This window comes from Columba livia, chromosome 5 (genome assembly GCF_036013475.1).
Source record: "Columba livia isolate bColLiv1 breed racing homer chromosome 5, bColLiv1.pat.W.v2, whole genome shotgun sequence".
Taxonomy (NCBI): Eukaryota; Metazoa; Chordata; class Aves; order Columbiformes; family Columbidae; genus Columba; species Columba livia.
This window is the reverse complement of record NC_088606.1, coordinates 19538442-19554194: the sequence shown is the minus strand read 5'-3', so window position 1 is coordinate 19554194 and position 15753 is coordinate 19538442. Positions and strand designations below refer to the sequence as shown.

General features: G+C 39.9%; 1 protein-coding gene across 2 annotated transcripts in view; it reads right to left on the bottom strand.

The window, feature by feature from the left end:
* Window positions 1-5643: 5643 nt before the first annotated feature.
* PTPN21 (protein tyrosine phosphatase non-receptor type 21) overlaps window positions 5644-15753 on the bottom strand; it is a 46267-nt gene continuing 36157 nt past the window's right edge. Inside the window, exons 15-19 of one of the 2 annotated variants that reach the window (XM_065063722.1) lie at window positions 14317-14538; window positions 13045-13173; window positions 12501-12735; window positions 11821-11981; window positions 5644-10978 (exon numbers count right to left, since the gene is read on the bottom strand). In XM_065063722.1, coding sequence (XP_064919794.1) covers window positions 10850-10978; window positions 11821-11981; window positions 12501-12735; window positions 13045-13173; window positions 14317-14538 — 876 coding nt within the window. In that variant the 3' untranslated portion in view covers window positions 5644-10849. The remainder of the gene's footprint in view (window positions 10979-11820; window positions 11982-12500; window positions 12736-13044; window positions 13174-14316; window positions 14539-15753) is intronic. The other variant, XM_065063721.1, reaches the window with a different exon arrangement.

The window sequence follows — 15753 nt, the reverse complement described above, 5'->3', positions numbered from 1 at the left end:
CAGATAGCTTAGGTTTGGGAGGTGGCTTCCCGAACACTGCACACAACCATCTCGGATAACAGTGGACTGTGAAAGGAAGACAGATGAGCTCCTCGAGCTCTCATCTCGGTTTTCCTTTTCCTAGGAACAAAAGTTCACATGATGGGTCTTCCCCTGCCACCTTGAAAGTCTTAAGCCTTATGCAAGGCCTTTCAGCTCAAACGTAGGTCTGTCAAAGGCCCTTGCAAAGCTTTCAATAGCGTCTGCTTTCCCTATGGCTGTTCCTCAGTGTTGTAACTTCTGGGAGCCTTGTTCATTTCACTTCAGGATGCAACCAGATCTCCCCAAAGGGTTCTTGGGCACATCTCCATGACCAGTTCCCTATTGTCCCTCCCTTCACCTGAAGAAGCAACTGAGGGGTGCGAGCCCACCCCTGCCGCAAAGCACCCATGCTGCAGCCTCAGGCGCGCTCCAGCAGTGACGCAATGGGGCAGGAGAGTGATGGGACAGGCCAGCTCACGGCTCAAGTTGGCTTCACAGGTAACAAGACAATTCCGTCTGTAGTATTAGTGCAGTATTTCCAGTTTCTTTCAACAGAGAATGTAAATTAGCCTCAGTTCTGCTTATTTGTCATCATTTAACCACCAGCATTGTGCAGAGGGATAAGGCTGACCTTCTGTCCTCAAAACAGACTGAAATAGAACATTTTATTTCCAGCTGGATGGCACAAATGCACTGAAAGTGCTAAAATCACCTTGCCAGCATTCCTAACACATGGCACTGAGGATAAATTTTGCTCTGACTGCAGAAAGCAAACACTCAGCAATGCTCCTTATCTTAGGTAGATTGCTTTTTTTCACAGTGCACCAAAGCTACTGCATCTAATTACCTGTCATTTGGGTTCCTATTGCTCTTCTGATTGAAGAGGCTGAGGAACCTTCTGCCCTGTAAAGCCTAAGAAGAACATGGAAAGAAGTAAAATCCTTCCTCAATCATCTACTTTTTTTATTATTATGTATTTTTTTTTTCTGAACAACTGCACTTTCCTGCTCTTTCCTAATTGCTGATCCCGACTGCTAACATAGTGCAGTTTCTGCTCTCCTTACAAAGGATGAACCAGATGCCCCCATTTGGACAGGGTGTTGCTACAGGAGCCCAGGTGCTCTGGCAAGGGACACAGCACACCTGCAGAAGGTGGCAGGATCATTTTCAGGCAATGCTGCAAGAGCCACCCAGCAGGACAGAGGCAGACAGAATCACCTGGAAGGAGCAAGTCCCTGGGCCCAGCGTCCCAGGGGGATAACTGGGCACAGCCAGTGGGACCAGCAGGCCTGTCGCATGTGAGCTCACTGCTGCTGGAGCTGCTGTCAGGAGCTTGTCAGGAGCTGCATCATAACCCTCCGTTTTGACAGACTTGATTCTTGTCTATATACTTCACTGTTTCAAACCAGAAGCCACCACCAAGGAAAACCTTATCAGAGTTACCGATTATCATAGCTGGTGTACCTCTGCAAGAAAGCTTTTGGGAGTACTAGAATCAGAAAATAAAAATAATGTCATATTTTTAGTGTGCCAGTGAAAGGATGGCTTAAAAAGGAAATCTGAGGCAGTACAATTCCATAAGATTAGTAGTTTCACATTAAATTGCTCCCCCAAATTCACAGAGAGAAGAAAACTTTTGGAACTTTTGGTGCCTGATAGCATTTAAAGTGACAGAGACCTACAGCTCCTGGTCTTCAGGAGACAGTCCAAATTTTTTAAATACAGAGTAAGCATTTGCTATTTCTAGAGGCTCAGAGACAGTCACTTCAGAACAAATTCATTGATTTTGCTACTGTTACGGTGCAGGAAACTCAATAAATTCTCATAAATCTGCTAAAATAATATCTTCCATATTATTAACTTAAAACCAAACTGTCTTCTAATTTCCTGAGGTCTTTTGCTAAAGACTTCGTCAATGCAAAGATATTTTCAGCTTCAGCCCGTCATGAACAGCAGAGCATGCAGACAGAAGAAATCAGATACACACATGCACACACCAAGTATGCAGTTCCTTCGAATCACTGATTATCAGTATTAGCCAGGCTTGACAGGGGCTTTCTCCATTGGTACTTAACACCAGTGTAAATTCCTAGTTCGTATCTGGGTATGATAATTCGGGGTCTGTTCATGGAAGGATTTGATGTCCTTCTAAATTTATGTAAGGCACACAATTGCCATTTTAGAAATGGCTAATGATAATAATAATATTCTGAAATAAGTACCTTAGGTTAAGAAACCTCATCTGTAAGCCCTCCAAGTCTTTTCTGTTTGTTTTGTTTATTACAGCACATACCTTACATCCATAGAATAAGCACAACAGCAAATAATACTGGTTTGGTACGTTGAGGATGGCAGATGTTTCATTTAAACATAGAAGTCTGTCGGAAAGATTGTCATGGAGATCACTTTCGGAGATGCAGTGATTGATCAGAAAGGGGACAGAGTTACCGCGTCTATGTTGTGCCCTTTGGCTAGCAGAGACCCCAAGAACGTGGATGTGCCCTGAAGTCCTTTCTTCAGAAAGACTCCCAAAAATGCCACGAACTCAAACATTTCAACAGTCTTCAACCCTGTGCACCTCTGAAAGTTAAAGAAGCTTTGTGGTAAAATAGTTCCAGGCTCACCCTTTTCCTGCTTACGCTTGGGGATTTTTTCAAACAATAAGGCTAGTTTAAACCAATTGTAATAACAACAGAACCAGCCTTTGAGTACCAAAACCACTATTTCACTGAACATGATGTTCCGTGGAGCGACAGAAATGCCATCGCTCAAACACAAGTGCTGACAACAGAAGGTTCAACTTGCCCGAGAGTCAGACTGTGCCAATGCTCAGTCAATACGATGACACAAAATAATCTGCTTAGTCCAGAGCTGAGGAGCATTCTCTTTTCAGTCCTCACTCAACTCCAGCTCTCCCACACCCCCATTCTCCTGTCAGTACCTGTGTACGTGACGTTCCCATCATAGTCACAGATCGTGATCACCCACAAGTAGTTCCTGGGCCGCGGGAGATAAACTGGCAACATTTCTGTGGTACTTGGCAGCTTTTGTCTTCATGCAGAGTCCAGCCTTCCAGGGGATGCTCATAAAAATAGTGGAGAAAAAGAACACATGTTGATATGCTGTCATTGACCCCTCAGGGAAAATGAATGGGTGTGAAAAAACTCCATCAAACAGAGCAAGTGTCACATGTAAAGCTTTCAGCTGGGTACCTAGCATTGCTGAGTTTCATGTTACCTTCACCTATCCCAGCCATTCCAGATTTAAACCAGCCCAACGGCTGAGTGAGAGCTACTTCAGCTTCCCTCGTCCAGGCACTGGGTGAGGAACCTCTCTCCTCAGTTCCCTGCAGGGTCTCTTGTGCCAGGTCCTGGAGCTCCTGCCCAGGAAAGCTGCTGCGGGACACCCAGGAGCTGAGACGCGTCCCTGCCAGCCAGCAGAAGGCTCTGCTGGGGGTTTACAGTGGCTGGAAAATAACAGCTACAGTTTAGAGCAACTGGCATTTAGGGGAAATTTAGGTTGCTGTAGAGACCTTGGCCTCTGGTCTAAACCCAGTATAGATATCAAGTCTGAGCAGAACTGCTGGGTGTTTTTACCACATGCCTACCACGCCGACTAGTCACACTTTCCTCCTCTGATTTTGAATCCATGGCAAATAAGAGAGTTTTGCTTACACTGACCATTCCACAGAACATTCCCCGGGATCTGAGAACTGCTCACACAGCTACATAGCTAGCTGGCATGTTACTACCTTACCTTAATTAATGCTATCAAATTGAGCATACCTGGAAGACAAATTTTAAATAAAAATCTGGTTGTTTCTGATATAGTTAAGTGGCCAGCACATTAGGCATTTATCAAAGACAGGGGAAATGTAATTGTCCAGTGTGAAATTGCAATGTCCAACATGCAATTCATTTATCATGACATTATGCGGTCTTGTGCTACACCTGGTGTTAATACAGCAAGGATTTTGCACCACCTCTCTTCTTGACTAAATGTCAATTACAAAATGAAGAAAATCTTCACTGTTAGTTATCGGTAGCAGCTGCAATGACACTAAATACACAATCAACTGTATACTTTCTCACATACTTTTGGACAGGGCTTTTCACCTTTAATTTTTTATTTTTTTTTAATCCCTCCTCCACATAAAGGTTGCAGGGAAATGGAATGTTCAATACTAAAAATAGCTCTAGAAAATGCAAAACATTATAACCAGTAATTGTAGGGTAGCGGTAGCAGGCGCAAGACTTTCCTGCCACAAAGATGACAGCTATTGGTATTTGACAGCACAACTTTTATCTTTGTACTGAGATGCAGGACAGTACTTGAAGCACTTGAGAAGAGGGCTCACACCTTTGTGTACAGAAGGCCAAGTCCCAAGCTAGAACTACACATTAAAATGAAGTTCACCGATTTTTCTTTTAACAATGGAACAATAAAAACTCACAGTTGCTTCAAATATTTATTTCCATGGCAAAAATAGACTATAATATATTCATTTAACATATATTACATTCAGTAAAACAAGCTTTTCTGTCTATGAAACACAATTTGTACATTGTTTTACAAACCAATTTCAGTTTTACAAGAATTAAAGCTGGTTTGATTATACATTTTTACAGTATTGGTGGCAAGACAGCAAAAATAGACATGTTTACCAATAGCTTAGTACTAGAAAATAATACTTTATTTTTGCTACTGTTTAAACAAAGTCCCCTTTAAATCCTTACATACTGGCTTAAATAAAAACGGAAGAAAACGGAGCCAGACCCTGCATTCCTCTGACATTAAGTCCTACAAAACTGCTGAAAGGACTTCACACCCCCATTTGCTTTAACTGAATGAAGAGATTTCAGCAACGTGCAGGAACATCCATAGTTAGCGATTTGACAGGTCAAGCTTTTCAAATTTCCATCCAGGTCCCCCCAGATTAGCCATAAAGAGGACAGATATATTGGATATTTCAAAGCAATTTAAGAAATTATCTTTGTAAAGAACATATATACCTTGTCTGTCAAAATCCAGGATTAGCAAGGTGACAGACTGGGGGATTTTACATGTTTTTTCCCTGTCAAGTTTCCTACCATTCTAAAAATTAACGGCATCTGCAAAGTCTTTAAAGTATTTTACAAGTCTCCTAATTTTACCCAAATATTTCCAAATGGAAAAACAGCATTTAAATTCCCTTTATAAAGGTTAGGCACCTTCTGAAACTCATAAATATAGTAATTTGGTAGTTTTGATTGCCACATTTTTGAATCAAAATAATGTTACAGTATCCACAGACTTGCTCTCTAACTCACCACAACCTGGATCTGTCCTAAGCTCTATTCATCAGCTTCTTTGCATTTGATTCCCATCTTTGTTCCCTAATTAGAGCTGAAGAATGGACTTTTAAGGAACAAATACACCGGAGGTTATTCTTCACCACCAAACGCAGCATCAGCTGGAAAACAGCAAAGAATACAACTAAAGTCCATTTAGCAACTGATTTTTTAAATGCTCATTGATGTTAACAAATCCTCCTTTTTCCAGTCCCTGTAGACCTTAAAGTAACACGTGTGATGCCAAAAGAATGCACCAAGTTAGCTGGTCCCCAACAGGGTCTTATTAAGATTTCTTTTTTTTATTAGAGACATCTTTGCAACAGCTGTTAAAAGCTTAAGATTTTCCTCTCTTATCTTAGCCCAGCATTAGAGATCCTCTGAGCTGTAATATCACTGTATTGCAAACGCTGCATTACGACGATTTCTAAGCACATGTTAAATTCCACATTTCAAGGGCCTAATTCTCCGCCCAGCCTTATCGTGGTGCAGTTTGTACCTACAGTAAACACCTGGCTGCAGTCATGTTCATAAAGTATTTAGACCTTCAAATCATCTGACCTGCGTCCATTAGCAGTTATCGCTGCAAAACTGCACGGATGACTATTCCCTCTGCAGTTTGCAAGTGTAAAACCAGAGGCCATGGTTTGAAAAATGTGACCTTTAATAAGTAAACAGAAACTGAGTTGACAGATTGCATTAAATACACTTGGAAAGGAAGATGTGTAAAAATAACAGAGGCTCTGAAAAATATATTTGGAGTTTCAAAAATCACATTTAAAAAAGCCAGTAAAAATAACACCTATGCCTATGTCTGCGCTTACCCTGCCATGCCATGGAAAACATACCACATGAATCAAGCCCTTCTAGCAGCTCTACTGTGGACACAAAATGTTCCAAATCCGCCTCCAAATGCTTTCAGCCATTCCTCAAGTCCTCGCTATTTCCTCCATTTTGTACTTTCACAAGATAATTTCTTCCATACTATCTTAGCCACTTTTCCTTTGAATGCTGTAGTTCCATGTATGCACATTCCTGCTGCATTCTTTTGGTTAATTCTTGTAATCTGTATTTAAATTTAAAGCAGACATGAGTATTCACGCTTTAAGGGCTCAAACTTTCACTGGCAATAAGCCCATTTTAATTCCTACAGTAGCAGGAAGAAATGCAGGAATTTTGCATCTTGCAGGACTGGACTCAGGCTTTGCAAGACTTTGAGTATTCGAAAAAAAGAACAACCCAAAGCCTAAACTCTAAAGCACAGAGTTCTTGGCAATTGCAGTGTTGCTTCTTTTAAATTAATAATTTGAATTAACAATTGAAACACAGTAATGAGTTCACTACTTTTTAAGTCCAGAGTTTTAGCAATGCTACTGAGGTCTCATTACACAGCTAGCTTGTATGATAAACTACCCTGCAGTTACCAGTTTTGGTCCAGAGGCATTGAAATCTATGAGCCACTCAACTTCAACAGCTGCTCCAACAAGAAAGATGTAGCGGCAGCATCAGGTGGTCTTACTTATTAAATTTAAGAAGCTGCTTTTGGAGATAATTGCTCCAAATGTCATCCACTTCAAAAAAGATACACAGGATTACAAGAGAAGCCAAAAATACGTTTCTCAATATGCCAAAAGTTTTTTCCATTTTAGTACACATTTATCTTACTTTTTGTCCTAAATTTTGCTGATAACTTCAAGCAGCTTTTCATCCACAGAAATAACAGGAACTCTGCCTTGCTCACCTGCTTTGAATTAAGTATATTTCTAGATATAACCCACATCACCCTGCACTTGCATTTTTTACCATTCAAAAGGTGTCACAGTGAGAGCAACACTACAGCATCAAACTTCTGCTCTTCACGGGGGACAGCAAAGAACGGCGAGTCCTGCTGGGCAGGCTGTGGGAAAGTCACGCAAAACTCCTGGTGCACCATGGAGCTTCTCCCTCGTGGAACGGGGCGAGAAGCGACTTGCTGAGCCAGTGACACCTTTGCAATGATGACGGCTCTGACCGATGTTCTTAAAGAGCTGCCAGCCCAAGACTACAAAGATTCACTGGCCAAAAAATCTCTCATCATAGCAACCATGGAAGAAATCGAGTGCGCAGAAGCTCTTACTACAGTTTGTGAGTACTTCTCCCAACTCTTCATAGAATTTGATCCTAAAAAGCATTTTCCACCTAACCCACAAAGGACAGTCAAATCTGACTCTCAACAGTATATAGCACCTTTATTTATCCCTGAGAGCTCTGACATCCCTAGAGATCAGCATCATCTTTGCCATTTACTGCAAGAACATCTTCATACAACTTTTCTTACTAAACAAAGTCAGCTCAAATCTTGCATAATAATCTGGTTTCATCCCCATAAAAACAGAAGCCCATTTGACAAAATGGACAGGCTTATAGTGGAATTTTAAGCTTCTGACAAATAAATCCACCTCCAATTCACATTGTGACTGGATATGGACAGCAGCTGTTCTTACAACGTCCAACACTTCATGAAGCACCCAGCACAACTCCATGTAAAAGCATCCCTTTGCAAGGCTCAGAACAAAGTGCTAAAAACTGAGTTTTCTTTTAAAAGTTAGCTGAAACTCTTAATGATTTTTAAAATTAATTTTGTTCCAGGAGGTTGTGAAGTTTATTTTCATTTGGTATCTTTATAACAGAAATTCCTTATTTTTTGCTTCCATGCAAAAGCAATCCTGCTATCTTCAGTTGGAAAACTCATATAAAGTTGGTTAAGGTCAAGTTTATTAATGCAAAACCAGATTGCTGATGGACAGTACTAAAGCTGAAGTGGAGGAGGTAGCAGTGTTACACTTAGAAAAATAAATCAAGACTGTGACTCCTAGGTTAGAGAGCAATCACTTCTGAAAGTGAACACAAGTTCTTTCAGCAAAACAGAAAAGAAAGCCAAAAGAGAGACATTTCCTCGCCCATCTCAGATAAACCCATAAATTTTTGATTCAATTGCTTGCTTTAACTGCTCCTTTTAATGCCTCACAGCTGATGTTCTGTCCCAGTAACTACTGAACAGCTACAAATTTTTGCTTGAAGTTATGGTTGCATATGATGTCATTAAAAGCTGCATGTATCAGAGTACGAAAATCACAGTCCAAACTTCAGAAATGGAAATGGCACAAGCTACATTTTAGAGCATACCTTTTCATTCAAAAATATTTCTGAAGATAGAAGTGAACTGTGGCAAAAAGCAGCAATTTTTTAAAAATACAGCATGATACAAATAGCTAAGTATGTTTGTTTCTTTCAATACTTCTGTTAACAGAGATATGTCTAATTGGTTTGTTTGAAAGATTTATATATAAAAATCAGTCTTCAGTCACTGGTTTCCTCTGGACTTTCGGTTTCACATTTGGCAGTTAATGCTTCCTGGGCATTTTATAGTTAGGAAAAGAACATTCTTTTCCCTCTTCTGAAATATTCATTCTAATCTTACTGAGAGTAGAACAGTTCGGACTGCCTGAAAGCAGACCAAATGCACTACATCACTGTATTGTCCTTTAAGGTAATATATTTTGTATAGAATGACATATCAGCACAATGCCATTTGGACCGTGTGTTTTGCTTTGTAGAAGTAGCTTATTGTAGGGGCAATTGAGGCAACCTACTTATAATTCTAAATCAACGTTTTGGGAGACACTTATTATTTTGAAGGGGTTTTAATTATTCATAATCGTTTCCAAACCCTTGTTACGGCTCAGAAAAATAACATAATTTCGCCAGTGATAAAAATGGCTTTCAGTCTCATTTCATTTTGCTAAGCGAAAGGGAAATGGACACATTAATGTTCCTGCAGACTGCTCTGCCATAGGGGTTTTTTGAAATTAAACAAACTGACAAACTGACAGCTCACTTTTGAATAGGGAGTTTCAATTCAGCAGCTCGGAACACTTGAAGAAGCAGGTAAAACCACATGTGAAAACCACAGAGAGGATTATTTAGGGATACCCTCATTAAACCAGACCCATGGGACAAAATGGAAACTACTTATCTTCAGATCCACACCACAGCCATTGACTCAGCCACCTTCACAGCTTCTAAAATACTCCAGTGTCACCTCTAAGAGCTCTTACATTCTGCAGGTGTTCCCAAACGGCTTCTGTGGATGTTCTTCATTGCAACGCTGCACAGCATTAGCAAAACCTGTTCTAGCACCAACAAAATAATCTGGAGGATTCTACAGAAACTTTAAAGGCTTTCTTGACTGGAAAGATCAACATTTTTAATGGTCATCTTTGCACTGTGTAAACCAGCAGTCATAGCCACCACACCTCCTACATTATGTTTCATACAATCATTTCCACTTCACCACTATGCACCTTCTTACTCCAATTTTGGCTCTCTCACTTCATCAACTTTAAAGGTTCTTCCTAAAATAACGGGTTAGTAAAGGTAAATTACCATATGAAACAATGCATGATTATAGTTTCTATGTTTAACTACATAAATAACAGAGAAAAAAAGTGCTTAAAACATTTGCATCCACTTTGATTTCAGCCAGTAAAATCAAACTGTCCTCTAAATATATGAATAATACTGAATACATACTTTCATCCATTTGTTTCCAATAACCTTGTAGATAATTAGAATATTTTTCCCTGGCTCCTTGCCGACAAACCAATAGGTAAACATGCCTCTGCTCAAATGGAACTTATCACCAAGTAACATCATCTTTCACCTGTCAGTACTATTCCACGGCACTACAACTAACTACCAATAGCTTCCCCTAGTACTTTCTGCTAAATTTTTTTGAAAAGTGAGTTCAAACATTGTCAGTCGTCGCCTCTGAAAATATTATGCTGTTAAAAAAGTTTTAGGTTGTGGTGTTGTTGGGGGGTAGGGGGGGGGGGCAGGGGAGGGAGGAGGTTAATTAAAAAATGCTGAATATAAAAATAACTGTCCTTAAAGCAACAGCTTAAAATATCTAAGAGTATCTAAGAGCTGCTAATTCACTGAGTAAGCTAGAGGAAACCAAAAGTTCGTTTTAAAAAATATAGATGTATTGTTCTAAATATAAAATTGAAAGCAGAATGAAACTGCATAAGACCTTGACGTTCCCAAGGAGCAGGTTTCTCACCCTATGTGCATCTTACAGATTTCAGCTTGCACACAGTTAAAAATTATGTTTTAAAACATAATGCAAATAAAATTGTGCCATGTACTTCCATTTCATAAGATACTTATTTTGCCCAGAATAAGACCACCCTAAAGAAGTATGCAAGTACTACAGACCGGTACGAGTAAAATCATTCCCTAATATGACTGCAGCTGAATACAGGAAGAATTTAGTCCAGCAGAGATCCTGCTTTGCAGGGACTGTTAGACTGACTCTCATTTAACAGTCAGATTCCAGCCCTAAAAAGGTAACTGTGTGATTCATCACATAAAGAAAATGTCAGTGAGAGCAGGTCTGCCTGGACAACTGTAATTTTCTTTCTGTAAACCACTGCAGTTTCCTGTAGGAAGTGGCGGGATTATATAAGTCTAGAACTTTTGAGAAACTGAATGAGAACTCCATAGACGAACGTGTACTGCGAAAGAGTCTGCACCATCATCATTCTCTGCTGCCTCAACATGTCCAGCACTCGTGGGATGTCCAGCATCTGGAGGAAGAAAGCAAACCATTACTAGTGACTGGGGAGCAAGCAGACTGGTTTGCACTTTCACAGCAGGAGGTTCAAAGCAGTACCAGTGATCTAAGGGCAGAATCAGCTGCTCTGAGTTCAGCTCTGACAACTCACTGCCCACACGGACTGCACTACCCCACTGATCGCGCCCACCTCAACTTCCTCATCTGTGAAATATGTGGAATGTTAAACTTGCCCGTCTCATGGTGTAATGGTCTTCACAAATCTAATGGCTGCAGAAGTCTGTCGCAGCATTAGGACAGGGATGCAGAATAAACCAATCAGTTTGTGGAGTCTCAGCTGGCATATTATATTATTAATAAACACTTTACAACTGCTCACTTCTGGCTAAAAGCTCATAAGACCAGGTTGTATTCTATTAAACTACTGCTTTGCCCTCTGCTGAGACGTGCTGCAAATACTACTACACCTAGGAACAAAATATTTAATAACAAGCATAAAGACTGGCTACAAAGCATGTTCTTGAATATTATCCATTAAAACTATGCCATGAACTAGAAGCGGTAAAGTCAGGGCGAAATCCTGAAATAAGCTCAGTAGTCTCGGACATGCCTTGTTCCACTCAGTTATTCAACATCCAAATAAGCAACCCAGTACCCAGTGTGTAAGTAGGCAGCTCTGGAAGATTATTAACTTCTGTCGAATTGCCGACAGCTCTTTGAACCATAGTCGTACGGGCTTTTCCAAAAGCCATATCTTGGGAAAGCTCAGATGACCAGCCATAAAATATTTATTATGCAGATTATTTACTCTTCCACTACCCAACATCATTTAAAGCATGAGAAAGAAGAGATCACCTCATTATGTTCCAAGCAAGCGATCATGATCTCTGACAGTATGACCACTCCTGTCCGTCCTACACCTGCGCTGCAATGTACCAGTACAGGAGGATTCGGGTTTTTCGGATCCGCAGTGCTATTCGTATGGCGCCGCACTGACTGTATCTCTTCTAAGTATGCTATTAAGTTCAACAACATAAGAAGAATAAATTCAGGAGATGAAGCCCCATAAGCCATGCTATTATTCTAAATAATGCTATATGCTACAGAAAAGCAGTCATTTAACAAATTACATCCCACAGAAAAATGACACACTGTACAAATCACAAGTCATATCCCAACCAAAGCAATGCAATCACCCAACTTCTGTAAGGCTTTCCTTGCCTTATTTCCCTGCTCCCCACTAAATGTGGCTCATGGCCATCTTGCAACTGCTGGAACACACTCGAATGTGTAGTATGTGATGCAATTATGTTTTAATCTGTATGACCTTTTAGTAAATTATACATTTGACTTTAGACATAAACAATCACTTCATCAAACTGGCAGTTATATCCATGCCAAAAATAAAATTCAGTATCTCTTGCTGGTGTGAACAAACCTTTTACAGCTGAATCCTTGGTATACTGATGAAAAGCTCATTCAGTTAAAGCAGCCATTTTAGGAGGTATCAAAAAAAAATGTTAACTATAACTTACAGAGAAATCCCTTTAAATCCTCTGGACAGCCATGTTCTGGCCAGTCAGTATACTGCAGATGCCAAACTGTTCTCTCCTGCCCTGTGAGAAGATGTTTAATCTTCAAACCCGTAGTTGCATAGCAGCCTGAGTCAGTTCGGAATCGTGTGGTAATCTTAAATCTTCCATATGTCACAGTGTTGTGTCTTGAACCAAGACGCGGCCAGTACCTGAAGCTTTTTTCTCGCCCGCTTTCCTTAAAAGTAAAAAGCTTGCTTAACAAGAAACATGCAAACACTCACACAAGTAATGATCCTGTAACAACTGCATCTCTCCTCTATTAAGTACTACTATAGTTTTTCACTGAGTAAACCAGCCGTCTTGCAGAAAGAGTTTGCAAATTTACATCTTTCTGCCAAGGAAGGCAAGACAGAAGGGCAAGGGGGTTACTAGAAATCTATCTTTAATTGGTCTTCTTGTTGGAGCCAAGATCCCTTTCCTCTTACAGATCATAACAAAATCACTGCAGAATTTCTGGGAGAAACCTGACTCAGTTTATACTCACTTCCTCGGCTGTCACCATAGCTATGATGGCAATCCCTTGTTCCCAGATCATCTGCCAGAAGTCCTGACACGTATTCTGCAAAGGGCCCTGCGTAGCAATGTAATCCCATTCTATGCCACCAACAGAGATCTGCAAAAAGGAAGACATTAGATTAGTAATTATTGAAATTTCCCTTTCCCCAATTCTTCAGGTGCACAAACTTAAAAAAAAGACAGCAACACTACAGAAGTAGGAGCCCACTGTGAGTTACGTCTGCCTTCCATTTTTCAGCTGCACCATGGCACATTAGATGCAGGAAAGACACAATGCTACATTATATAGGCACAGAGCTAAACAAATGTATTTTACATCATAAGTGTAATGTAAAAGTAAGTAGATAAAACTGTATTCTTCTCTTGTGAATTTAAGGTATTCTAGCCTACTCAGGTTTAGAGAAGCTTTCATACTCTGGTGCTATATATGCACTAAAGAGTCGGAATTAGATGTTTCCTCAAAAAATATTATCTTGTTTGAGAATGGTCAGAAGAGTTACTCAACATTTGTGAATGACTTGAAGTATAAAAGCTATGCTACCACATCAATGAACAAACATTAAAAAAAAACAGACAGCAACACAACTACAACTGCTACTAAGATCTCAACTCCTTTTAGAGAAAGCAACGAAGCCAATTGTAGTTGCACTTTAGGTAGGTAAAATGCACTGAAAATGAGCAAACTGCCTGGAAGGTTCCTGAGGTCACCCTGTAGCTTCTTCACTTTTTAAACACAGTTTAAAGAGCTACGGTTGTGGAAAGGGGAAACTGAAGACTATGAAAGAGCATGGGTCCATCTGTTCCTCTGACCATCCAAAAAAGCTTAAGCTGGGAACTAGCTGTTGTAGGTCTATTCTGAGAGCACAGAAGAGGAAGATATAAAAAGGATTGTTACTGCAGTTCAAAAATATCATAATCATTGCAAAAGATCCCAGTTTGATATAAGTGTTTGCCTTCTTAACTCTGGAAAGAATGGACATGCCTTCTGTTAGCACCAATCCACAGAGAGAGCAGATGAACATAGAAACAGAATGCAGAAGACCTCTGCAATAATTTATCCTCCATTATTCCTGGTAATGAGAATAAACAGGTCCCACCTTTCCCCAAAGAAACCTCTGCAGAAGGAGGGGAAGAGAAATGGAGGGATTTCCACTCATCCGATCACATCAATATTGATAGCCAAATACATTTTTCCTTACCACAGACCTGGAAAATATTTCTCCAACAGTATTTTTCTCACCTTGATATGAGATGCATTGATGTACCCTGTGTTATTTTCTTTGGTTGGGACTAGCTCTACTCTGGTGTCATCATAAGGAAGGACGTCCTGGAATCGGTTTCTTTCAGCATTTTCAGGAAGCCGAGCTATTGAGCACTCACCATCTATAAGTCTTTTTTTCTGAATGCGCTCATATTCAGTAAACACCATGCCCTGCTCTAATCGTTGTTCCAGAACTTTACACTGAAAGACAGAACACAGGTAACCATAACAAGTCACATTCTAAGATGAGTCTATTTTAACAGAGAATTCATGAAGGATAAAATGTATGCATTTTCCTCTTCTATATACTTTTTCAATGCTTTTCCAGGTATTAATATTTTTACAAACATACCAGAATAAATTAGAAGCAACTCTAACTGGCACGAATCTTTTTGAGGTGGAAACTAAGAAGCCTGCTATGTTTCATTAGGTCACAAAGATTGCGGATACCACCGGTGAAAGTAAAATTACCTCGGAGTGTCTATAAAGACAACCCAGTTGCGCAAAGAAATATTTGGCCAAACCAGGTAGCTATGCTATACTACAAACCACCTGAAATACCTTTGAACAAAAAATACACAGTTAATCCTCCTCCTCGTTATAGCACATTAGATTATATCGTTTGGAAAGGTCTCCTTTAGCTTTGTAATGGGGGTGGGGAGGAGTTGACTTTGTCATTTGTACAGGGAAAACCTCAAAAACATAAAGCAAAACACCGGCCTCAATCAATGAGCTAATCATTCACTATCAATATTCCACATTTTCTTAGGCTGAAAATACTGAGCTGAAATACAGCAGCAAAGTCTTCTTAGAAGTTTTTGGTGCAACTGAGGTATAAACCCAGGGTTTTTTCTACTAATATAATCAAAGCTGTTTTATTCAATAAGCTGCTCTGTCCCCTTCCCCCCCTTTCTTCTTTCGAAACCAAGTTCTTTCCAAATCATAAGACACTTCTGGAATTCCACAATCTCTTTGCCAACAATAATTAGAGGAATAACATGTAAGATTTCAGCCAGAATATTTCATCTATGTCACATGTCTGCAGCCTCTCACAGCAACTGCTCTGTGGTATCAGATCAGAAAAGTATCTTGTATCAAATAACAGTAATGCCAAATGTTGCAGAGGAACCTCAATCATACACAATTTGCACATCATTACATCAACTGTACAAACTCCTATGTTATCTTTTGGCTAAAGTCCTTCATTTAAACTGATAATAACATGAAGTTGAGCAATGAAACAGGCATTGAATAAATTTTAAAGTCATCTTCTAAAATATCTGCAGTCTGGACTTTCTTTCATGTCACATGTCTGCTTTGCATTGCCTCTTCTCAACTTCTTTAGGAATTATTCCCATTTCATGATACATATTCTGCCTCTACACAACCGCCTGAAGAGAAAGCGTAGTGACATGC